Source organism: Leptinotarsa decemlineata, unplaced genomic scaffold, assembly GCF_025532065.1.
Source record: "Leptinotarsa decemlineata unplaced genomic scaffold, Ldec_3_MD MMD2_tig00000199_RagTag_RagTag, whole genome shotgun sequence".
NCBI classification, from domain to species: Eukaryota; Metazoa; Arthropoda; class Insecta; order Coleoptera; family Chrysomelidae; genus Leptinotarsa; species Leptinotarsa decemlineata.
This window is the reverse complement of record NW_027412544.1, coordinates 11,884,334-11,909,876: the sequence shown is the minus strand read 5'-3', so window position 1 is coordinate 11,909,876 and position 25,543 is coordinate 11,884,334. Positions and strand designations below refer to the sequence as shown.

Sequence of the window (25,543 nt, the reverse complement as noted above, 5' to 3'; positions counted from 1 at the left end):
TTTTTGATTCAGGTGATTTGGAGTAACTCTAGTTTTAGTCATTTTGTTATATTGAGAATGGGTATTCAATCAGTTTTTGATATTGTAATCGATTATTGGAACTACTTGTTCTGCAGATTACTTAATGAATAAAATAAAAATGAAATAAAATATTTTTGAATGGATTGCAACCGGATTGTTACATTATTTTCAATATCTGTTGACGTATTTCCTCCAGTCACCTAGTGTACTACGTTTTCTACTAAAACTAAATTATGAATCATAATTTAAACTGATAGGTAAAAAATTACCTTCGTGTCCTGCTGAATGGTGGCCATTATATGGGACCAATATGGCAGAGGTCGCTATATTTTTCCCCAGTTTGGTAATTGCGTCCCCTTTGTAGCTTATCAGTTTTCCCTTTGCAGATAATAATTTTCCACTTCCTTTGATGAGTTGGCCTTTAACGGCGATCACACCGCCTTTGATGGCTTTCACTGCCTGCAGCAACGTGTTGAGAATTGATTTTTTCAAGGTCCAAAAGTCAACCGATTTGTGATCATCGTAGCTCTGAAAAAGCGGTATTAAGTTGAAAATGAAACTGAATAAATCCATTTCACGTGTTATCACCCGATTCTGGATATACAAACAATCGAAAATTTGTGAAGTAGTTCGATTTCACCATTTCAATTTAAATGTTTACCTTCCTTGATTATCATCATCTTCATATAACTGACATTTTCCATATAGTTCAACAGATTCAATAATTCAATTTCATTTTCATAATTATTTGTGTTTTTCACAAATCATCATTCACAAATTTGAAGAACTTTCTGCCCTTTGATGTCTCCTTTTCGAAATAATGTGGAAAACTTTCGGGGAAAAACAATAAGATTGAAACAAACTCTCAACGAAGATGTTAAGATCATGTGCTTTCATATGAACATTCAATTAACGATAAACCCTGTTTTCATTGAATAATTTTTTCAAACATTTGTTATGAAAATTAAATAGATGCCATTCGAAGGAGAACTCCAACATTATGAATGGATAAGCATTGGTATTAAATTTCACTTACACTTTATATCACGGTATATTTCAAGGACGAGATTAGTTTCTTTAAAAAATATTTTTGGCTTTCTATCTCCCTATCGAAGGCCATAGTGTTACAAGCAAGTGGATTTTTATATCATAACTCATTCTGTTTAAATCTGTTTGAATCTTATTATATCTATATTATATTGTGTAACACTCCTATTGAAGGCTTTCGTTTTAGTTCCATAATAGCAGGGGAGCCCACGATGCAAAATGGGGATTTACTCGAGAGTCATTGAGACATATTAGGTTGCAAAACTTAGATGATAAGAAGAAAAAAATATTAAATAATATATACCTTTTCATCGCTGGGGGAAGCGGCTATAGATTTTTAAATATTTAAAAAAAATACATACATGGACATACTCGAGCGCGTCAGATATTGATAGCATCAATGTCCTATGTATTTTTAATTATGTTGATATGTTAATCTGATCGTTCGCATGATGTGGATGATTGTACGTAAGGGTTGGAAGTGAAAAGAAAAAAAAATCAATCGAGCGCCTCAGATTTTCTAAGGAGGTGTAAAGTGCAACAAAAAAAAAGCTCTCTTTCAATAATCTGACGATTTCGATCTGACGCAAACTCGCGGCCATTATTATAATGTGCGAAAAAAATTCGACATTTTGAAATACTCAAGCGCGTCAGATTAATATATATATGTTTCATCTTTATGTTTCAGACGTGCTGTCTCATAATCTGACGATTATCTAGAGAAATTCCCTTAATATGACAAAAACATTTTTTTTATTTTTCTTCAATTCATTGAACTTAATTAATTGAAAAGCTCAGGAAATAGCGTGCAAATGAATAAGTGTATGTTTTTTAAGTAGAATGCTTGTATTTATAAGCAAATAATTTCAATAAAATGCTCAAAAAAATTTAATTTTTTATAATCAATTGATTGATTAATGAAGAAAAGAGAAATACAATTTTCTATGTTTTTTACCACTTTTATTTATAACTGACGTTACTGGAGTTTCGTTCTTTAAGGATATTTTCAAACTTATATATTGTATAAGTTCGGAAATGTCCTTATATATTGTATAAGTTTGAAAATGACCTAATAGGACAGAACTGCAGTAACGTTAGTTACAAATAAAAGTGGTAAAAACATAGAAAGTTTCATTTCTCTTTTCTTCATTATGATTTCCTACCACGTAGTAACGGCTACATCCATCAATCAATTGAATAATGAATCATCATTTTCATCACGAACGAGTCTCTGTGATCAGAATTCAGAGTGGAGACGGAGTGAGAGAGTAATAGATAGAGAAAAAGTGAATAGAGAATAGAGGAATAGAAACTCGGAGAGGGAAATATAGGTATCACACAGCTGTACGCATTAAACTTTATCGACGAATTTTTGTTATTTCGGCTTGCGGAAATCGTCAGAATATATATTTTCAGTTATCTTTGAATTATTTTCTTCAAAATGAAAAAAACTAGCTAAGCTCGAGAATGTCGAAATGACGTTATTTTTATACAACTTTGTTGCCCTCCCCTTTCTTTACATCACTCTCAAATTGTCAGATTACAGGAATATATACTTTTTAGCAGGTAACTAACTCACCACACCTTAATCTGACGCGCTCGAGAATTTCTGATGATCATTTTTTTTTACTAATCTGATCCTTTATCCCTCACAGGCGGCCTTATATATGGGGCTCATATTTGGTGGAGGTACTCAACCGGGTACAAGGTATCCCTCTGTATATTGATCTGCCGCGCTTTAGTAAATCCCGAAATCCCCGCTTGGGCTCCCCTATTATAACGAATGTTTGGGGTACAAACAGAATGATGTAGATGATTCGAAAGTAATCTTTCTTTCGTCTTATCCAGTATTCATATGGAAGTAGATGTTTCCGAATGGACTTTTATCCTCACAGTTTGTATCTGAAAGTACATTTCATGGATGATCTATATATATCTTCTGAACTTGCTTTCTTCCTTCCTTTCATATTTTTAATGAAGGTGGAGAAGTAGAAAGCCCGGAAGCTCGTTTTCCATATCTGCTTTGATTTCATAACGAATGTTTTGAGGAGAAACTAAAGAAAAAAAAAGTTTTTGTGTACTTCAATGTTCATAGGATTTTCGTCCGTGTGAACCGAACTTCCTGTAACTGAAAAAAACTTTTTCATAAAGATAAAGCAGTCGACATAAAGCTGTTTTCAGCAAAAACGAATCAAGTCCTCTTATATTTTCGAATTGCATACTGATTTTTTATCAATTGTTTTCAATTCTTGATATTATTTTATGTTTAACTAACTTGTACTAATATTTTGAACCTCTCATTTTTCAGTATTTCCTTCCGAACCCACTATGTTCACCAACAATCATTGTCAACCTCATTCAAACAAGAAATAATTTTGAAAATTGATGTTCTAATGAATATATTCAATATACATCAGATCAGTAGACATCAGATTATATTGTTTGCTATGATTCATCCTCTTAGTAGTGAAATACTCGTATGTCACAAAAAGTTTCGCAAATCTAGAAAATTTTATGTTAATTTCCATTTCTAATTTGATTATGAAAGAGTTGCTATGTGAAAGTTCATTTCAGCTTATGATAATCGAATATAATAAATATTGAATGGGTTTCTCCAATAACACAAGGCACTGAGAAGTGTGAACTCTCAATACCGTGTGTAACTCTGAAAAATATTCTCCTGGTATATGGCCCGTGATCTGCAGGGTATTTCTCTAACATTTCGTCTACGACTGTGGTATATTTTATCAAAGGTGATGAGACAAAATACGAAGTGCTAGGATTGTCCTCACAGCAAATACCCCATATAAGGTTTTGAGCCTCTGGGTTTATTCTATTGGTGGTAGGCGTGGCTCCGTTTTAATTGGTTGAATTGTATCAACACCTTTTTCGAGTATAATTCAGTGCAGCTAGCCAGATTCCATTGATGTTGATTTCCTCTTTGCCTCAGTTGAAATCGATTCTGAGTGTTAATTTTACGGCGAGTTTTCTTTGGAATTCCTGTTCCATTGTGAATTTTATTTTTGGAATCAGGAAGTTCAGAAATCAGACAAACTCGTTGAGTCGGTTTTCACCGTATTACAATACCACGAAAGTTACGCAGTCAATAATGAAGAAAAAGTTCTCTTCCGCAGGACTTTCCTGCCGCGAATATTTCACAAATCAGATATCTATTTATTCAATCGAAACTGTCGTGTACAAAAAGATCATGTCGAAGCTCACTATCATGTCCCCTGATCCCAAACTACCAGGTTAGATCCTATGTGAAGAATGATACGGATCGTATCAGCATATTTATGGAAAAACACAACCTGACTTCAGTAATCAGGCTGACGAAAACCATCGGATAGATCCCAAGGTTGATGTAAACAAACCTTGAATTTGTGTCTGTGAGTACAGCTCGAGCACTCTGTCTGGTACCTCATCGTCATTGATAACGCTTACCAGAGTCGTAAACGAAACGTCAACTAGCTCTCAGACAACATAATGGAGTATTTTTCATACCGTTAAAGCGAGTTTGATCAAACGGATTATTTTTTCAGTAAGGCAACTACCATAGTAATAATAAAATCTTCAATGAAATTTGGTTTCGATGATTGATATCTCTTCTAATCATAATTTTACGTGAATTTTCGGTACAGAGAACTGCCAAATTTTCTGTCGAGACATAAACGGTTTGGTGTTGGGGAAAAACTCCAGTAATATTCAGTACCACACCAAAGGTTCCAAACAGTGCATCACAAGGGATAAGACAGTTTGTGATTTAGTACGTACTTTTTGAGAGGAAATAACTATTATCAAAACGATTTTGGAAAAAACGCGAACCAACATAATCATACAGATTCCATAGTCGTCACAAACCGAGCAACAACACAAGCACCTCACAAATAATGTCATACCTTATGTTACCGGTTCCTCTAAAACACTGAGGCGAATCAGTTACAGATATAGTGTAGGAACAATGTTTTGAACTATCGAAACATTGAGATCTATTTTAATACAAACTAAATCTGGAAATACGGTAAAAAAATGTATTCACAGTTCCTATGATAAATATTATATAGGTGAAAACTCCAGACCACTTGATGTAAGATATAATGAACATCATAAACACACACACACACACATATATATATATATATATATATATATATATATATATATATATATATATATATATATATATGAAGATACCATATATGAAGATATCACAGAGGGAAGGATTGAGGGTAGCGATACATATTCTAAAAATGTCTTCGTAGGACGAAACTGAAGTAACGTTATTTACAAATTGAAGTGGTATTAATCATTGGAAGTTTTAATTATAATTTCTGATGATGATTGCCTACCACGTAGTGAAGGCTACATCCATCAATCTATTGAAAATCAACTGGTGATCACGCAATGAAATGCAGTGAAATAAATATTGTAACTGAGGAACCTTGAGAAAAAATGAAGAAATTCAGCAAGTAGGTTTCGAACAATTTTGTGGAAAAAGATTATACCTGGTTGCTATATCGAAGACGGCAGGTTGAGAATAGAAATATGAACTTAAACCAACACTGAATTCTCAGAAAATATTTGTATATTCACGTAGATTTCATCGAATGTAACATCTTAACATTTCATTCTTTTAATGTGTATCAGAGAAATAGCTCAAAACGTGTATGAAATATAGCTGGAAATATGGCTGTTTGCATGTAAAGCATTGATCACGAATGATTTTTTTTGGTTTTGCAAACGAAAATTGATTATTTTTCGTCAAAACATTTGAAGAGCTGAATTGTGGAAGGTTATACACCTAAATTCAAAGTATAATTTCGAATTAGTCAAACCACAGCTTTCCCGATTGCATCTTTGTGTTTATGTGAATAGATCACCAACAATTTTTTTAAGCTGGTATGAAAAATTTTCAGATTCAATTATATAATACTACTCACGAACCTCAAGTAGTTGAAACAAAATTCATTGTGGTATGTACTGACTTTTTTAGCTGAAATTGATATAAAAAGTATACATCAATGTTTCTCTTTTCAATGTTTGTGTTGTTATCCCATAACTTCAGAAATATCTAGCCAACACTTTTGAAGAACTCTACATTCTTCGATTTCTGAACCACCTTTTTGGTACATTTTTGCCGATACATTCACCTCGGCTGTTGATAACAAAAAATAATTTTCCATCGAAAGTGCTTTTTATGTTTTGACACATGTGAATAGTGAAAACCTTCCAATCAGCACCCTGAAACGTATGGAAAAATAATAAAAATAATCTCATCATCAATATACCAGAAATCAGAGACTCCAAACCAGAACATAAAAGTATAGATTCTTGTTGTTGTTAAGTACAAATATTTTGGCGAAAGCAAGCCAAGTGAATTATTGAAAAAGCGTTCATACGATTAGCAATACCCACAAGGATATATTCATTTCCTCAAATGTATATTGCAAATAAGAATAATCGATCAATGAAAAGGAAAAACTTTAGTTTTCAATTATCTACCATTCTCAGTTTTTATTATACCTTGGTGGTATTAAGCCTTGTTGAAAATTGTCCTTGAAGTTTCCAATTTCTATCTGTGAAAATGTAATTCGCACTCTCAAAAATTCACAACTTCATGTGATTAAAACTTCTGTTTTGAAACTTTATTGAAATGAACGAAAGTAGTCCTACGTAAAATCGAAACGAATCTGCAGTCCCGGCTGTTAGTTTCTTAATTTTTTTTTAATGTGAAAATTAAAGTCATGAAAATGACCTTGAGTTTTCTAACACGCAAGGAGTTTTTGAAATAAAATTTTCGAGAAATGAAGAGATGAGTTCAAAATTGTGTACCTGATTCAGTTACTTATCAATTCGTAGATGAATTCGATTATGTCACTCACCTCATGTGCGTGTTCTGGGGGAAGATAGCTGTGTCCTCCACCACCACTACTGCTACTACTACTGCTGAAATGACCTGAAGCTGACGCGGAGGCTTTAGCGATCTGGCCGACTTTTCGTTTGATGCCTTGTCCAATTGCATTTTTCAATGCATTGAGAATATCTCCAGAACCTGACCCTGATCTAGAAGGAATTCAGAAAAAATCTCAAGGAACTGACATATATAGGATTGATCATGAAATGTTTAATAAGTCTAAAAACAATTAAATGTGATTAATTCAGTTATATCCATGACATAGTCCTGTTTTCGCTAATTTGAATGTGTTCTGCTCTTAATGATAGCTGGAACAATATCATATGAACAATGGTTGTCAAAAAACATAAATCATTCAGACCCGAAACTGGCCTCAAAACATAAAATGAAATGTCTCGAAATGTCAATATCAAATTCAGAAAAACAGGATTTCGAAGTCACAGGATTAAGACGAGCTGCTACGAAAATCACTACCAATTTTATGCGGAGAATTCCCAAATCAGCTAGAATTTGTGTATCATTTGGCTTATCTGAAGTAATCGATGAATATTCAAAGCATAACTCTGTTTTCAGTTGCAAAAATCCACATTCTTTCGCATTCAGGGTTCTTCTAATATAATTCACGAAAGAGAAGAAGAAAGTAAATTCAACAAAACTGATTGAGGGAAACGTAAAACGATGAATACCAAAATATCTGCTGTTCCTTTAGCGATTCAAAGGATATGCCAAACAAATTATTTCGAATGAAGTCTGAAAAAACTATATTTCATCTCTGATTGAAATTGAAAATTTCAAGCTCCCGCTGATTATGACACTGATATTTTATCGAAGCTTTTTCCTGCAATATATACTTGAAACAGTAGAAGCTTTCCGCATTGGATCAGCTGACGGTTTGAATAGTTTTCGCACAAGTCATATACAAGACACCCTTAGTAACTGTACGGGTAACTCTCGGTATTAACTACTGACTTCTGTGAACTTCTGTGACAAATCCCTATAATCTCTCTATATCTGACATAGTTAATTCAGAAAGTTGTCTAATAGTTCATGGTGCATCTTTTTGTGCTCACAAGTATAAAGACATTGCCATCGGTACTTTCTATCGCTAGTTTCTGTTTAGAATGTGTTTCATGATTTTCACAAATAACGTATCAATGATGGTTGTTCTCTTACAGGAACTCGTTTGTTTCAAAATGTAGGGATATTTCAACACGTAGCGGTAAATTTAAGGACACTTATAACATACTAAATGATAATTCATTTCAGTTTATGATGTAAATAAATAATACATACCTAACATCAACTAACCTCAAATTTTATAAACGTACTCAAAGTAATATGTGAAAACCACTTTTATCACTAATAATCACAGTAAATTATCTTCAAATCGATAAATTGTTAATGAATATCAGTCACCACGATATATTATTTGGAAACATATTCATTTATTTACATTCATATATATATATTTCATCCTAACTGATACAAGCAAGTATTGTAGGTTAAAAAACTCTTGACAGTTCTCACGCAAATATACGTAGATGTCTTTACATTTACTCTGTTGGTTACTTTTTTTGAAAAACTAAAATTTTCACTGGCTAACTTCAGGAATTTGTTCTACGATCGCGACAGAGGACGGTTGTGCTGTTAACAACCGTCCTCACAGTCACGTGGATATCGTAGTTGAAGTGGAGTCCGAAAGTGAGCGTGAAATCATCTCAACCAAAACATATGACCCTCACAAATGTAGCACTTAAGGCAGCCACTAACAGTGGCTGTTGTTGTTGTTGTGTTATGTTGTTAGTCTTAAGTGGATGGCCGCATCTTTTAAGATTGGCAGGATTTCCAATCTGACTCATGAACGTGAGCGATAGTGCGGAAGTGAAATCAAATTATTATGGTGGGTAATAGTATTTGAAATTTTGATGCTCTCTGTCAGATGTGCCTGAAAAATTGACAGGGTTTTTCCTCATGAACAAAAGTACCTATTCACAGAATATGCCAATGAGCTAGTATACCTCAAAATCTATGAAAAAATGGATGAAACGTATTTGGCAGGATTTTTTACCTGAAAGAACTTTTGCATGTCCCATTTTTTCCGAATCCGAATTGAGTTGATTTGTAACAAATACGGTATATTGAAAAATTTTAAATATTTAGATGTTTCAGGATACGATGTTGATCCTTATGAGTGTGGATACTCAGGTGATTTCAAGAAAAAAGTTTGAATGAACCCTTGTCCCTCTTAGCTTTCGAGCTACAGTGTGTCAAAATCAAATTGAAAATGTTTTTTCATCATAACTTTCAGTACATTTTCTGATATGTTTATGAAATGTAGACTAGACAATTTTATATGAAATGACATGTAGACTGGAAAATTTTGAAAAAAATATTATGTACGCCACTGATTTTTTTTCAAATGAAAGTTATTCTCATAATTCTCATTCATTTCAGATTGAATTTGACACCCTGACTTTTTTCCTCCTTCATACGATTTTCGAGTGAAATTAAAAAAATATTTTCATGCACGGTCGAGTTATTAGTTAACATCAGACTTTTCAAACATAAATATTACTTTTGATCGACTTTTTTTCGTGAAGATGTTCTGCCAAAATCTTTTCGGCGATTTCATATGAAACAAATAAAAATCATTTGATGCGCAATATGCTCATGATATCTGATAAAGGAAGCTATAAGCATTGTTGTCAAGGAAACAATGGCAGTGGCACAATAATTGATGCCAAACAATTTTGAGAGGTTTTTATTCGAGTACACGGATTCTCACTCAACTGAAATTTCATAAACGTAATACTTTCTGAACATCTATCACGGTGAAGTTCACAAATGCTGAGTTTGCTGATATGCATTACTTTTTGGGCTTGTTGTCGGTAATGAATTTGAAGCTAGACTATTATACCAAACAGAAAAGAAATTTCAGGAATTTACAGAAAATTATGCGGAATGAATCTTTTACCTGAAAAAGTTCATGAGGGGCGCCCTATATGAGTACCAGAAAAATCGAAAATGATTCAAATATCAGTCCTCATCATATTCAACTTTCAACTTTCTTGGAGTTTTCCAATCGGAAAAGAAGGTGTTACCCCACTCCCGGTAGCTACTCTAAATGATTTTCTTTCTGTCCAGTTTATTAATTCTTTTCACTGTTTCATTAATTTTTTGAGTGGAACATTCCGTTTTTGACAGCGGAACAGTGCAGACGTATCCGAGCGTATCGGTGTGTATTTTGCCAAGTCACCTGGTTGATGACCAGCAACTCCAGTTTTTCTGGCTTGTGATAATTAGTGCGTTAGTGTTGTGGTGAGCAAGCTACAATGGTTTTCGGTGAGTACGTTTGGATATTTCATTTCCGTTACATTCATTGTGTTCAAAGATTGTTCTGGTATCTAAAAGTCAGTTTTCGTGTCACGGCAGTATCGAGGAACTGCTATGCAGCCTGGCTGGGGAGGAAAAGGGTGAAATTATTGGCTTTATAAGCCAATTGATTTCTGCCCTGAGCCTGACTCAGTCGGACTTGCTTGGCAAAGCATTGCCAAACCTTGGGGATAACTGTCACTCGCTGACAGCTAGTAATCAGGGAGTGGTTAATACTCAACCTGTCTGTGACTGTTTCTCTGAACATGAATTTAGCGACGACAACAGCGTAATTTCCTTCACCACCTCTGCATCCAAGAAGAGGAGATTTAATGACGGTTTCCCTCCATTGCCCGACGTCTCCAAGCCTCGTATCGACGAATGGGTTCGTGGAAATAACGAAAAGCCAGCCAATAAAACTAAACCAAAAGAGTTCAAGAAAAAAGCCTTCTTGACAATGTCAAGAACGAGGCTCGGAAATTTTATTCCGAGTCTGAAGCCTCTTCTCTACCAGTCGCCCAAAATCAGGCCAACGAGGTGGCCACATCTAGTGGAAACATAAAAGATGTTGAAATGGACGTCAACGTGAAGACATCAAATGATAGTGCATCTGACAAATCTGTAGGCACTATCAAATCAGTTCATGACGAGGAGCCCACCCCCTACCGCTCCACCGCAAAACATGCATCCAACGGCCTCAAACGCTAGAATTCCATCCATTGTCGTCCGCCGGAAGGACAAATGGGTGTCACTGATGAAATTGACGGCTCAAAAGAACATTAAGTTCTCAAAAGCCGTCAATTTACATGACGGAAATAAGGTTCAACCGGAGTCTTCTGACGACTATCGTCGACTGGCAAGACTCCTGGTGAAGGAGAAAATCCCTCACCATACCTATTCGCTCCCTGAAGAACGGCAAATTCGTGCCGTATTAAGGGAAGTGCCAGAGCACTTGGTAGTCGACGATATACGTGAGGAGCTCGAAGCCAAGGCTTTGACCCCACCAGCGTCACGCGTATGAAGCGCGCTGGCAAACCGATGCCTCTGATCCTTGTTTTGGTAAGCAGGGACCAGAAGCACATATTTGAGGTCAAAGACCTTTCGAGTGTAAAGGTTCAGGTCGTACTCCAACACCCAAAAACTTCGGTGGGTCAGTGCCACCGTTGTCAGCGTTTCGGCCACTGTCAGCGCAACTGCCTGGCAGTGCCCATCTGTGTCAACTGCGCTGGCAGGTACCTAACAAATGCCTGCAAAAGGCCAGGACTGACCTCCCGAAGTGCAATAACTGCAAAGGGGTCCATACAGCAAATTACAACGCAACGCACAACGCAAAGGGCAGCCAAGACCCAAAAAAAACAGCCCCTTTAGGGAGACCTGCGGAGTCTGAACGCGTTCAGGAGGGGATCAGTTTTGCTAGAGCTGCATCCAAGGGTGCAAGCAGTACAGCAAAGCCCACCTTTCCTCGACCTGAAACCTCACCTCAGACTCAGGAGGTTTTAGACATCTGTGCCGCACTGGACCAGATGAAAAAGCTGTTCGTCAAATTCTCCGTGCTACAGAAAATATTCACGGTGAATACCGCCGTGATCACCGGAACTGCCAATGTCTAGACAACCAATATTGCCAATATTGCCTCTGAAGATAATTTTTTGGAATGCCAATGGCATTTTTTCCAAAAAATTAGACTTCGAAAATTTTATCACCGACTACAACATCGATGTTGCTCTGGTTCAGGAGACCCATCTGAGGGACGAATCTATTGTCATTTCAAATCACAGACTCTATCACAGAGAAAGTGGTGGACGTGCTGCAGAGGGAGTTGGCATTTTTGTCAAACGATCCCTTCAGTGCATCTAGTACGGTATTGACAGTGTCCGATTTCACGGAACTGAGGCCGTAGGAGTCAAAATTCAACTGAGCAGGGGTTGTCAAAGAATAATCTCAGTTTACAACCCCCCGAATAATCATTTACTCCCAGAATCTCTGAATGAACTGCTGATGGGAAGCAACATTCCGACAATTGCTGCTGGCGACTTCAATGCCAAGCACACACCATGGAGCAGAACCACAAATCGAAACGACCAAGCACTCCATGTGCATGTTCACAGACAAGAATATCTCGTGCTGGAACCAGATGAGCTTTGGTCTATCGCGGGCAGACTAGGCCTGATGTACTAGACATCGCGCTTCTCAGAAACGTCTCTCTGACTAGCGAAATTTACGTTCTGTCGGAACTGGATTCCGATCATAATCCAGTAATCCTGGTATTGGGCGATGATCTTCCTTCCCCTGATTATCGCATGAGATCTAAGACTAATTGGGATATCTTCACAGCCCAGCTCGGAGAGATGCGTGCCCCTCCTGAGGTACTCCTCTCTCCCGACGAACTCGACGCGGCAGTTGAACGTTTCGAGCTTTCTGTAAATGATGCCTTTTGAGCGGCCACCTCCAGGGAAGAGTGTCCGTTAAAGAGCTATAATGAGTTTCTCCCTCGTATCAAAGACTTGATACGAGAGAGAAATCGCTTGAGAAGGCTCTATCAACGAACCCTCTTCCCAGGGGACAAAATTGCGGCAAACAGGATGGCCAACCAAGTCGAGGAGGCCATCATTGATCATCGAAATGAAAGGTGGAAGAACTTCTGGAATCCTTTGAACCAGGGGATGACGAGCTTTGACGAGTCACCCGCAGGTTCAATGGGAAGAAGACTGCTCTCTCACCCATCCACAGAGAGCGCGGAGTGTGCTACTTCCCCGTCGACAAAGCGTTAGCCTTTGCTGACACAATGGAACGTCAGTTTCAGCTTAACGTTGACGACGATGACGATATCGACCGCGATATGCTGTTGGAACACCGAATCCTCAGGGAAGATGACAATGATGACATCCGTCCAGCTTCTGTGAAAGAGCTGAAGGGATACATTAGGGCCGCAAGGGCCAAGAAAAGACCGGGGGTCGACTCAATAACCAATAAGTTATTGAAGAAGCTCCCGGAAACCTGAGTCGAGAACTTACTGTTCATTAGGAATTACATGTTAAAAGGTAAGACCTCGTTAGTCATCAGCTCGCACAAGTTTCTCAACTTCAGAGAGTTATCGTTCGTATGGGGGCGACAGCTGATTAATGGAAAAACAGATTTTAAAAACAGTCAGATTATAAATAGCTCGTTGGCCCTCAGATACTTCCACAGAAGGTAGAATCATGCGTTCGTCGTCATGATCCCAAAACAGGGTCAGATCAGCCGATCAGTCTACTCTTGTCGGCGGCTAAGCTGGCTGAAAGAGTGGTTCTTCAAAGGCTCAACGAAGAAGTTGAGGACCAAATTGTTCTTTCTGATGAACAATTTGGCTTCAGGAGAGAACACTCCACTGAGTTACAGGCTCTAAGGCTGGTCGAAAACACTATACATGAGCTAAATACAAATGAAAAAGTACACATTGTACTGTTAGACATCTCGAAGGCCTTCGAGATAGCACGAAGGCCTTCTGGACAAATTAGACGCGTTCAACCTGCCTCGGGGCCTGATCCGGTGGATTGGGTCTTTTCTGAAAGACGGAACATTTCAGGTTAGAGTAGAGAGCTCTCTGTCTGACAACAGACAGATCCTCGCTGGAGTGCCACAGGGGGCTGTGCTCTCTCCGACGCTGTATTCTCTTTACACCAGTTATCTCCCAAGGTCCGAGTGTGTGAAGATATTCCTAAACGCCGATGACACGTCTCCTCTCTTGTCTTCCATGGATCGAGAGCTCGGCGTCGTCTACATGCAACGTGCATTGGACGACCTCGAGCGCTGGTACCTCTATTGGAACATCCGAGTGAACCCGGATAAGTCTCAGGCGATAACCATGGGAAGTAAAAATCTCTGGAAGGGAGATTGACTGGCAAGCGCGGGTAAAGTACCTCGGTTTTCTAATAGACCGTAGGCTCACTTGAAATTCGCCCATTATGTATGTCAAATCAAAGATCGAGGGTCGGATTACCCTCTGTACTCTCTGATCAACAGAAAATCAGAAATGAGTTTGAAAAACAATATTACAATCTACAACACGATGTTCAAGCCTATCATCATGTATGCTTCAGGCGTCTGGGGACAAGCGGCGAAACATAATATCTCCATTCTGGAGGTATTGCAAAATAAGCTGATGATTGTGAATGCTCCTTGGTTCGTGCGGAACGAAGCCATCCGCAGAGATTTGCAGCTGCCTTCCATTCGGCAGTCCATTCAGTCGAGGAATCGGCAGGTTTTTGAAGGTGCGGAAACTCACGAAAATCCGTTAGTTAGGGAAGCTATAGACTATGTTGTAGACGACCCCTCCCGATACAGAAGGCCCCGACACTCTGTCGAATGAGTCCCTCATGTCCCCCATTAACGGACGAATAGATTTTTCATCCATCCTACCCCAGCCAGGTAGGGCGGCACTGATGTCTGAGGACTTCAAGCCGTCATCCCCTCAGTCATGAACTCATTTGTCCTTCTTCGACAAAAATCAGCCAAAAGGGTAAGGGAGCTGGGCTCCAACCTGAACAAAACCAGGACGACGTGTAGTTTTCATTAATTTTCATATGATGATGAAATAACATTTCCTGCTGCATTGCCGAGCACAAGAAACACATAAAGCGAGGAGAAACCAGAAATCGGGAATAGCAGAGCATGTTCGGATTCACCAACATAACATCAGATGTCCCAAGCTGAGATCATCAACTTTCGCCAAACGGTCGGATTCCGCTGAACCGTTGAAGCGGAGAGACGGATAGGTACATAAATAGATATATAAATAGTTCATTTCTCTGAGGAATGAGTCCATTCATCACCCGAAGACGAATGTGGATACTAACAATAGAAACGTCGTAAAGTAACTTGGCTTGAAATCTTTCAATTTTTATTTCTTTTTTTATTGTTCAATTTTCAATTGTTGCTTGTATTTCATTTTATTGTAATTTCATTTCAGGTTTTTTTGCTTGATATAATTGTTTCTTACAGCAATTCATTTCAATTTCATTTATGCTTTCTGGGATTTCAAATCATTTTATATCATATTAGACAATGGAAGTCCGAACTAGTGCGGAATTCACTAGAGAGCATGTGCAGAATTTAATAAACTAATCTGGAAAATTTGTAAAATCATGCTGGGAAACATTCTTGAGATTTCAACACCTCGGAGTTCGTAAGTTTGGTATATTTTTCAAGTTCAAACTTTTATCTTCAAGTAAAATCTATTGCTTTCTCTTTATTGAGTGAAAATCCTTACATTTGGAATAATTTCTCAGCAGGTAACATCAATAAAAAATTTTGTAGCATTTACTCCACCAAAAACAATAATTTCAAGCAAGTTATTTTTGTTTATGGAATAATTTTACAAATTTCACATTTTAACCACCCCTTTCAGTGATGCTGATTGGCAACAGAGGTTATTGACCAGTCGAGAAGTTTGTTTCCTTTACGCAATACCATATGCGACAAATATTCCTGACATTTCTGTCATCCATGATACAGTTACATGCAAAAACATGTATATGTGCCGCCAAAATGTTCAATGCACATAATTTGACAGTTGCGCAAGAGAAAAGCATTACAAAATGATAACTTGATTCCAAAGAAAAAGCTTGACAGCTACACCTAAAAATGTGTCTCAATAGTACCAAGTGACAACATTTTTTTGCCACCACTTTAACTGCAGTTGGAATTCATGAAAAACTTTGTAGAAATTATGAACAAGAACGATGGTGGCTTTCAATATCTCAAAACGAAATTTCCTCGAATTAGTGACGTGAAATTGAAAGAATTAATTTTTTGTGGGTCCGCAAATAGAAAAGATTATGACGGATGAATCTTTCGATTCAAAGTTGATCAAAACAGAAAAAATAACTTGGACGGCTTTTATCGAAGTCTGTCTTGATTTCTTTGGTGATACAAAAGCTGGCAACTACCGACAAATCAATCCAGAACTTGTTTCCGATTATAAAGCTTGAGGATGCAATATGTCACTCAAAATTCATTTTGTGGACTCGCATGCAAATTTCTTTTTTGAAAATTCCAGTGCCGTATAAGATGAGAATTGCGATGAGTTAAATCAAGAAATTATGCATATTGAAAGACGCTACAATGGAAAACAATCAGCAGCTGTTGGTGTTTGTTGTGATATATGGTCACTATCGCAACTTTCATTTCGATACTGTTTTTTCACTTCCATGTGTGTCACCATTTTGAAAAGCATCATCAGGGATCATTCACATCAACACTATACGTAATTACTCATTCTTTCTGATGACTCATACTTTGAAAATATTGCTCTAGGTCTCAATGAAGATGACAGTAAATACCGTCAAAATATTGAAAACATAGGAAACAAAAATTGGCCGATAAAAATTCGTCATCTGGTGTGCGAAAAAAAAAGAGTCATACACAAAAAAGTAAAAATAACAAAGGTATTAGAGACAGAAGCAGACACAATGAGGCACCCAAGATCGTTGATTGAATATATGTTTGAGAGTGTATCTCTCTGAAAAATATACCTTTTGGGTCGTCCTAGCTTTTGTTCGAAATATGCTATTTCCTTCCTTTCTTCAGGTGTTATGTCTTCTAATGAAATTATATCCAGTGGGGCATGTATCGGTCCTGGAGGTGATCCCGAAGCTTTTTGTGTGAAGAGTACAGCACATGTCCAAGTAAGCAGCAGAAAAAACTGAAATGAAATTCATGAATTGCATCTTGATTATTACATTATTATTGATAGTGAAATTGGAAAAAAAATCGCTTTTAAATGAACTCAAATCCTTTTTTATGATTCAATGAATACTATTAGGGATATTTGGTAAGGGATGATCGAAACATTCATCAAGAAATTTCGTCAACCACATTCACATATGGATAAACATCATCATTTATACTCCAATATATGTTTTTATCTATGAAGTAGTTCATTAGAGGGAACAATCACTTCATCTTCAAATTTCCAATCAGGGTTTTTGTCTTGGAAGTCATTCATTGTACTAGAAAATATATGTTGTAGCCGTCTTTAGTTTTCGCAAAATAAATGATTTACTGAATGGTACTAATTCGTATTTTTCTCGTGTTAATTTAACAGATTTGGAACTTGAGTTTGTATGTTCTGAGAATTCAGATAAATAATAATTGAAGATATGAATGATTTCTGAGATGTCAAAAAAGCATTTTATTTTTTTTTTCATCTTTTCATCAGAAATATTCGAAGAGAGTCAATTGATACATTATTCCTCATACTATATTGAAATTTGTAGAGTGAGAATGCAGAGAAAAAAACGAATCGAAAAACCCACTATGCAATAAAACCAACAATTCATTCAAACAAAAACCTCTGTGATGACGCAAAACTCTTCAACTTTACCAATTCAACTTGAGAATAATTCTGCTTGAGTAGTAAAAAATAAGGCCGAATTAGTTCCATTAGAACATGATCACCAGACAAGGAAGATATAAAGGCAAATTCACTGTGTTAGAGCCACAAACGAAAAAGTTGATAGGTTCTATTGTAAGATATTCATCCTATCAGTTAGGATGAATATCTTACAATAGGCTGGTAGGCAGTGGTTGACTAGAATTGGCAGTACCAAACGTCTGCTACTGCGGCAGACAACATCGGTGATATGTATGTGCGTTGATGTCAACGATATCTGACGAAGTAGTAGACGAAACGTTTAGTACTACAAGGCTCATTGTTTTCTCCGTAAGTAGAAGCCTGCTCTCATAATGAAAGAATCATTTGGAAAGTGCGTGGTGGCATGGAGGATACTTCATCAATGTACAGGCATTGATGAGAAGGAAGTCCACAACGAAGTCCACAAGGAAGTCCACAACAATTGGTGAAGACGACCGACACTTAATGGGAAACATCTCTATATCAAAAACCCAATAGTTACTTCAGATTGATGGTAGAACAAGCATTAGCTAGAAAACAGCAAGAGCTCCACAAGGAAGAGAAGCCGCCACAACCAGTACTTGTACTTCCCTACATCAGAGGATTATTGAAAAGGATAAGAAGGATTGGGTCCAAGTATAACATCAGGGCCTGTTTCAGATCTGGGAATACTATCCGTAGCAGCTCCACGAAAACCAGGCCATCAAACGCGGACTGCGATTCCAAGAATTGCATTTACCGAATACCCTGCGAGTGCGGAGAATCATACATCGGTGAAACTAAGAGGCCATTGAAAGTTCGCATTGCTGAGCACAAGAAACATACACAGCGAGGAGAAATCAAGCAAATACGAAATAGCAGAGCATGTTTGGACTCATCAACATCAAGTGGGCTCAAGCTGAAATCATCCACAAGGAGGAACACTGGTTTAGGAGAAAATTCAAATAAGCCGCGTATATGTCCAAAAATGCATTTAGCCAAGCTAGCGTGAAGAAACGTAGCATATGGGAACCTCTAATCAAGCGGAAAACGACCACCTCCCGCCAAACGGTCATCTCCCGCTAAAACCAATGAAGCGGAGAGAGGGAGGAGGGGAAGATGGAATAAGTCCAGTTATCACCCGAAGACAATTGTGGATACTAACAATCGAAACGTCGTGACATAACATGGTTTGGAATGTTTTAATTTTTAATTTTCATTTCTTGCTGATGAAATTTTTCAATTGTTTTAATTTTCAGCTTGTATTAATATTTCCATTTTTTTTGGTTGTTGCTTGTATGTTATTTCTTTATAATTTCAGTTTTTTGTTCAATAAAATAATAAAATTGTTATTTTTCGGGTACACTTTTTAATTTTTTACAGATTCTTTCAGGGATTTCAAATCAATTTATATTAAATTAGAGAATGGAAGTCCGAACTGATGAAATTACACCACAAAACATTGTCAACCACCTTCAAAGAAATGTACAGACATCTTCATCGTAACAAGCATGTTTTCGTAGAACGCAGTTTTCATTTCCGTCTTCAACCTGTTGTCTCAACAATGATAACTATAGGTGAGATCCATCTCCAGAGAGTGATTGAAGTACTATTTTCTTTAGCCAAAAGAATATATGCTATAGAGTGAACTTTTCAGTTTATCTGTAGTAACACTTGTTTCGATTTTCAGTTGATTCAGATGTATTCATTTCCCAGATTGTAGAAAGTTGAAAATACCAAGAAACGGTGCCTGCCTCAGAGAAAAACGTCTCTCAAATAGTGAAACAACTATTGGTTCTTGATATTTCTGCTCAATGGACTCAATTGACTAGCGTTTAATCTTCCCTGAAGATGAGTTTCATCTATTTCATTTTAAAATTGTGAAACAACTATTGGTTCCTGATATTTTTGGCTGATTGACTTATACAATATATGCAGTGAAGTCCTAGAATTCACATTTTTCAAGGACACAATACAAGCAATACAGAAAAATCCTTAAGGCGCTCTAAGAGTGGTGCCTGTGCGGAAGTAGTGATTCATATTGGATTTGAATCGCTGGAGATTAATTCCATTTGGAAAAAAGTTCTCAGGAAGTTTATTCTACTCGAGGGTCGTTCTTCAAATGAAAAAGTTTTTGAACAGTGTAGTTTGAGTTGTATTGAGTAGAACCACAAAATCAGCCACAATCCGTCACGTATTTCTGATATGTACCGCTCTTGGTGGAATGAAATGTGCCAATTCACTTGAACAGTTCCCCTGAAAGTCTTCAGAAGAGAGACAAATCTCCAACCTTTCTTTGATGTTACAGACAAGTGATGATGCCAACCAGGCGGATGGTTCTTTTCTGGATGAAATCGAGCAGCTTCAAGGTATGCTTAAGGGCGGAGCCCAATACATGAGAACAATACTCCAAAGAAGGTATGATCTAAGCCTTATAAAGCATCAAAAGTTGCTGAAGTGTGAACAGTTTTTTGGTTCGGAACAGTGTTGTCCTCAGTGGTGGATTTATCCTCAATGGCACAGGAGCACGTGTCCCCCCAGAGGATTGAAAGTACACTTGATATAATTTGGAGATATAACCACGTTTTTCGCTATGCAATGACTTGAGACTTGTGTAATGTTTGTTCGTTGTGAAGTTGGAACTAACGATGTGGAACTAGGAGAATTAGTAGTCAAGCCAATGATAACCTATAAGAAAGCTGTAGAAATTTTGAAAAAACATTCCAATGCGGAATATCAAAAAAAGTGTGACTCATAAGGGTACAGCAAATAGTATAATGGCCAGCATGAATGCAGCAGAGAAAAATCAATTGAAGAGAATCGTAGGAAGCTTATTCCATTTAATAAAACGGTCATTTTGTGTGGTGCCCAAAATATACCCTTGAGGGGGCACAGAGACGATGGTATTATTGGGACAACTGGGAGGTGTTTCAGCGAAGGAAATTTCAGAGCACTGCTAAAATTCAGCGTTGACGCTGGTGATGACGTACTAGTCTTACATATGAAAAACCACGCAGAATGAAATTATAGAATGCTGTGGCAAAGTTATCACTGGCAAGATTTTGAATAAAATGAAAGAGTCTAAGTTTCTCACAATAATAGCATATGAGATCACATGTTTGTCTGTTGAATAACTTACAATTTGCATAAGGTATTTTAACACCAAGGAATACAAAGTTGTAGAAGATTTCATTTAGTGTGTGTGTGTGTACATCCCGTTACTTGATTTCATTATAAATTAACTGACTGCAAGGTTCCCCAAAAAGGGGGTGGAATGTGTAGGCATGCTGTAACAGCTGTTAACATCCGATATGAATGATGCTACATTAGTGACATTTTTCAAGGTGCAATCAAATACAAAGAAGATTTGCCACGCTTTTTGGCCTTGGAAGGTGAGTTGCAAATTTGAAAACAAATGTGGAAATCAAATCCCGAAAATGAGTTGCCTAGAACCCGACGTAAGCTAACAAGTTTGCCGATTTTCTCCCAAACAACAGCTATTGTTCACTCTTTCAGTGACTATCAGTTCAGCAGAGAAAACTTTTTTAGCTTTGCGTCGTTTGAAAACATATCTACGCAATATAATTATTGAAGAAAGACTGAATGGTTCGACTCTACTGCACGTACACCAGGATATTTCCAATATAATGAAGTGTTGAACATATACATTAGAAAGCAGAAAAAAAATTATCTCTGAAGGTGTTATTTTCAGATGTTTGTTAATGAATGCATACTACTGAACATCAGTAGAAAACCTCCAAGGACTCAGTGCTTTGTGGAAGGGTCATGTACCCTATTCTCTGAGTTGTGAACTGCCCCTCCAAATGATTTTCTGGATCCGCCATTAGTTGTCCTATCCGATTGTAGTTGAGAAATATCGTCTTATTGAATGTAGTTGACGTAACTATTCAATCTACTATCATTGGTACTACGCTTGTAATTGTTGACCGAAAAAAGTTGAGAAAAATGTTGGTATTTGTTAGTCAAAAGTTACTATCCATTTGACAAATTTACAACGTACTTTCATTCCTACGCACTGTCTCCCTTCCCTAGGAGACAACTGAGTGCGACGCAGAGGCCTTTTCTGATTGCCTCATGTGGGGCGTACAGAACGACGCTGTCGCCGTGCTCAGCGTGATCTCAGGATCACTTCATATAGAAGTCAGATATCATGAATGGAGAATACATGGAGAAAGGAAGATCGAAGATAGAATGAAAGGAATAGACAAGGTACTCCCTTGGATGCAAGGGATGTTGCTGGAGGAGATGCAGGACGAGAGAATGACTGAAGTATACGTGGACGCCGGAGCGAGAATGGAGGATGGAAGAATAGGCATAGGCTGGGCGTATGAAAGGAATTAAAGCGAGTGGGTTCTAGGGAACGAGAGAATTCCGGAACAGAACAGTGTGAACGAAGCCGAATTGACTGCGATAGAGAGAGAGAGTGGTCAGCACATGGAGTTTGAATGAAATCATGAGAATCGTCAGCGATTCCGCCATAACGGTGAAAAGCAGTACGAGTGAGAAACAATAGAGTAGCTAGGATCCAGAGAATGATTAAAGAGAGGAATGAGAGGGGAGCACGGACTGAAATAGTATGGCGCAAAAGACACCGAAGTGATAACATCGGAAACAAAGGCGCATGAAGAGGACACCAAAGGTATTGGTAAGGACCGTGTTACTTGGGAGGTAAGAAGAATGAGTGATAAGAATGAAGAGAGAAAAACGATGAAAGAGCGAATTACGGAAGAATGGCAGCAAGAATGGAATAATGGAGTGACAGATTTTGTCGAGCAGTCGGGTATGAAGCACTGAATCTGTTGAGAAAGGCTGTTAAACTGATCACAGGGCACGGTAACTTTCCGGGTTACCTAACTAGATTCAACCTGGGACCGGAGGTGTCTTGCGCATGTGGGTCTGGAGAGCCTGAAACGGCAGATCATGTGCTTGAGAGATGCATGCATTGAGATGAAGTTGGGTGGAGAGAATGGAAAGAAAGACTGAAACTAGAGAGGGGTAGAATGCAACTGAGAGATAGAAACGAGAGAAATATTGAATCGATACGCATCGCGAATGAATGAGCAGAGAGTGTGGTGCGGGACGAATGGGACATATGAAAATCAGGCTGTCAGCTTACTGTTAGCTTACTGACATACCGAAGAGGCGACCATCTTCCCAATCTGAGCTGATCGGTATGCAATAAAGAAAATGACTTGAGGACCTATAAAGTTTGCATTCTGGTGTAAATATTGTGAATATGAAGAGGAGCGATCCATTTCTTAATGATAAAATGTATATCAATTATCAGAATGAGCATACTTGAGTTTATTGTAATTGTAATGCAATGTTATCTATATATTGGTTTAATAAAGTTGGGTCTTCTACCCCCTTAATTTGAAGAGGGTGTTTCCTTGGCAGTGACTGAGCTGGGTAGAGGGAATATGCCCAGTTGAAAGGCTTCCGAGCCAGTACAGTGGGGAGTGGCGGCATTATTCATGTCTCCCTTCCATGAAAGCATTGCTAATTACTACATTTCTCAAAGAATAATTTCTAATTTTCCACGAGAGCATGAAATTCATTTGCTTATTCTAAAACTCATACTCGTATATATTTCAGTAAATATCGCTCCTTGGCAATATTATTCGGTATATAAGGTATAGAGAATAATTATTGCGCAAGGAATGTGTTTGACTCTGAAGGATGGTTGATGCTCAGAGAAAACGAGCCTGAGGTGAAATTAAGAATTGCACCTTGGTACTCAATTAGATGGTTGTTTGTATAGGATTTACGTATGCTGAACTTATATCTAACAGAAATTGAATTAAATAGCAGAGTTTGGCCTTTTACGGTTTCGTACGAACGTCAATCTAAGGTTTCATCTATCTTTATTCAGTTCATGTATTCATGAATTATAAAACCAATTATTTACTTCACATGTAATGTACTTTTCATAAGAATCCTGAAATAGGTGTTTTTTTATTTATAAATGCCAATTTTTTAATGTATATTTTGAAGATATTACGTCATTTGTTCTGACGTGATGACATCATTTGTTCTGACGTGGTGACGTTATAAGAGGTTATTTTGAATTGAAATATGGGTCTTGTGATTTTTCATCTGAAAGGTCTTTTAATATTGCAGTCAGTGGTGATCATCAATTTGATATCTCCATCAGTATTATCGGCAATAAAAAAAACTACGGATACTTCTTGCACATTACGAATAACTTGTAGAATAATTCTGCTAATTTCGACCCTGATTCGATTTTCCAACTCCTCCCAATTTTGCGGTCTACCTACAGAGAGTTTCGATTTCAAATAACCTTCAAATAACCTTGTGAAGGAAAAATCCAGTGGCTACAGATCTGGAGATCTTGAGGGCTACTGTATAATTTCGTGCCTACCACTTCCTAGGGAAACGTTCATTTAGACACTCTCAAATAATATGTGCATTATTTGGGGATGGATACACCATCATGTCGCAACCTATTCTTGGTAAACTTTTGACATTCAAAAAAATATTGTCATGCGGCTTGCGAACCACTCGCGAGCTGTCTATAAGTCTATCGCATGATTATAGCATTGTACAAATTCGACTCGGGGTAGTCTATGGTCGCACTCGTCTCGTCATAACCTAAGCGTTAGAAAAAATTCGTTATGAAAAAATGCAAAATTCCATACATTTTTGTGAGAAGGTTGAGAAGTAGAAAGCCAATCCTCTTTTTACCTGAAAATATCTTTTCCAAAATTATATCATTTCCAACTGAAATCGTGTATCTCATACTTCATTTTTCGTCTAGCACTAACCTAGGTTAGTGCCAAGTAAATGTCAGTTGAGATATCAAGGTAATGCGTTTTGTGGTACCTATATTCATTACATATCCTGAGTGAAAAAAGGTTTCGAAATAAACTGTGACAGCTATGAGTGAAACTCAATTATTAAAAATTTTATTTTTTATTGAAGACGGAGATAAAGCCAGAACCCAGCAAGAGAATAATCCTCACAATACTTCATAACGAAATGCATTAGACAAAGACATATCTCAATGTTCTGTATCACATATTCTGAAAGTAGAAAAGTGTCATCCGTAGGAAGTACAACTACATGAACTTTAATGAAATTAATGAAAACACTTTTGTCTAATTTCCACTACTTGTGATTCACTGTTTGGAACCTTTGGTGTAGTAGTGAATATTACTAGAGTTTTATTTCAACATCAAACCATTATTTTAACACATTGACATGTGTTTCTATCACCAAGTGATCATCTTCAAGCATAAGATTAAACTTTTTCTTGAAAATTATCACTTCTTGATAGAAACACGTGTCGAGGTCTTTAAATAACGGTTTGGTGCTGGGATAAAACTACAGTAATATTAATTTCCACAAGTTATATGATTCTTACGACCGGTTTGAGGTTTTATCCCATTATCAAATATAAAAACTGAATGGTTAGTTTTTATACTTGATAATGATATAAAATCCGAAACCGATCGTAAAAAGAATAACTAGTGAAATATAAAAACTAACTAGTTCGTTTTTATACTTGATAAAGACATGAAACCCGAAACCGGTCGTGAAACTAGTAGAAATTAAATAAAAGTTTTTCCATTCATCTCATTGAAGTGATCATGAATTTCCATAAAATGAAAGTTAGTTTTCTACAGAAACCATATAAATAACTGAATGAAGATGATCGCCGTGTGAAATTCTGCCAAATGATGCAGAATTCATGCAACCGAAATCCAACGTTTTATTGAACAAATTTTGTTTTCTGCTTAGGCTACTTCTGCTTGAATGTTGCAGAATATCGTCAA

General features: G+C 37.3%; 1 protein-coding gene across 2 annotated transcripts in view; it reads right to left on the bottom strand.

Moving 5' to 3' along the window:
• The window catches only part of LOC111504859 (uncharacterized), a 100,166-nt gene that overhangs the window by 49,694 nt on the left and 24,929 nt on the right, over nucleotides 1-25,543 (bottom strand). For both annotated transcript variants that reach the window (XM_074172941.1, XM_074172942.1), the window contains exons 2-4: nucleotides 16,867-17,036; nucleotides 6,951-7,131; nucleotides 291-549 (exon numbers count right to left, since the gene is read on the bottom strand). In XM_074172941.1, coding sequence (XP_074029042.1) covers nucleotides 291-549; nucleotides 6,951-7,131; nucleotides 16,867-17,036 — 610 coding nt within the window. The remainder of the gene's footprint in view (nucleotides 1-290; nucleotides 550-6,950; nucleotides 7,132-16,866; nucleotides 17,037-25,543) is intronic.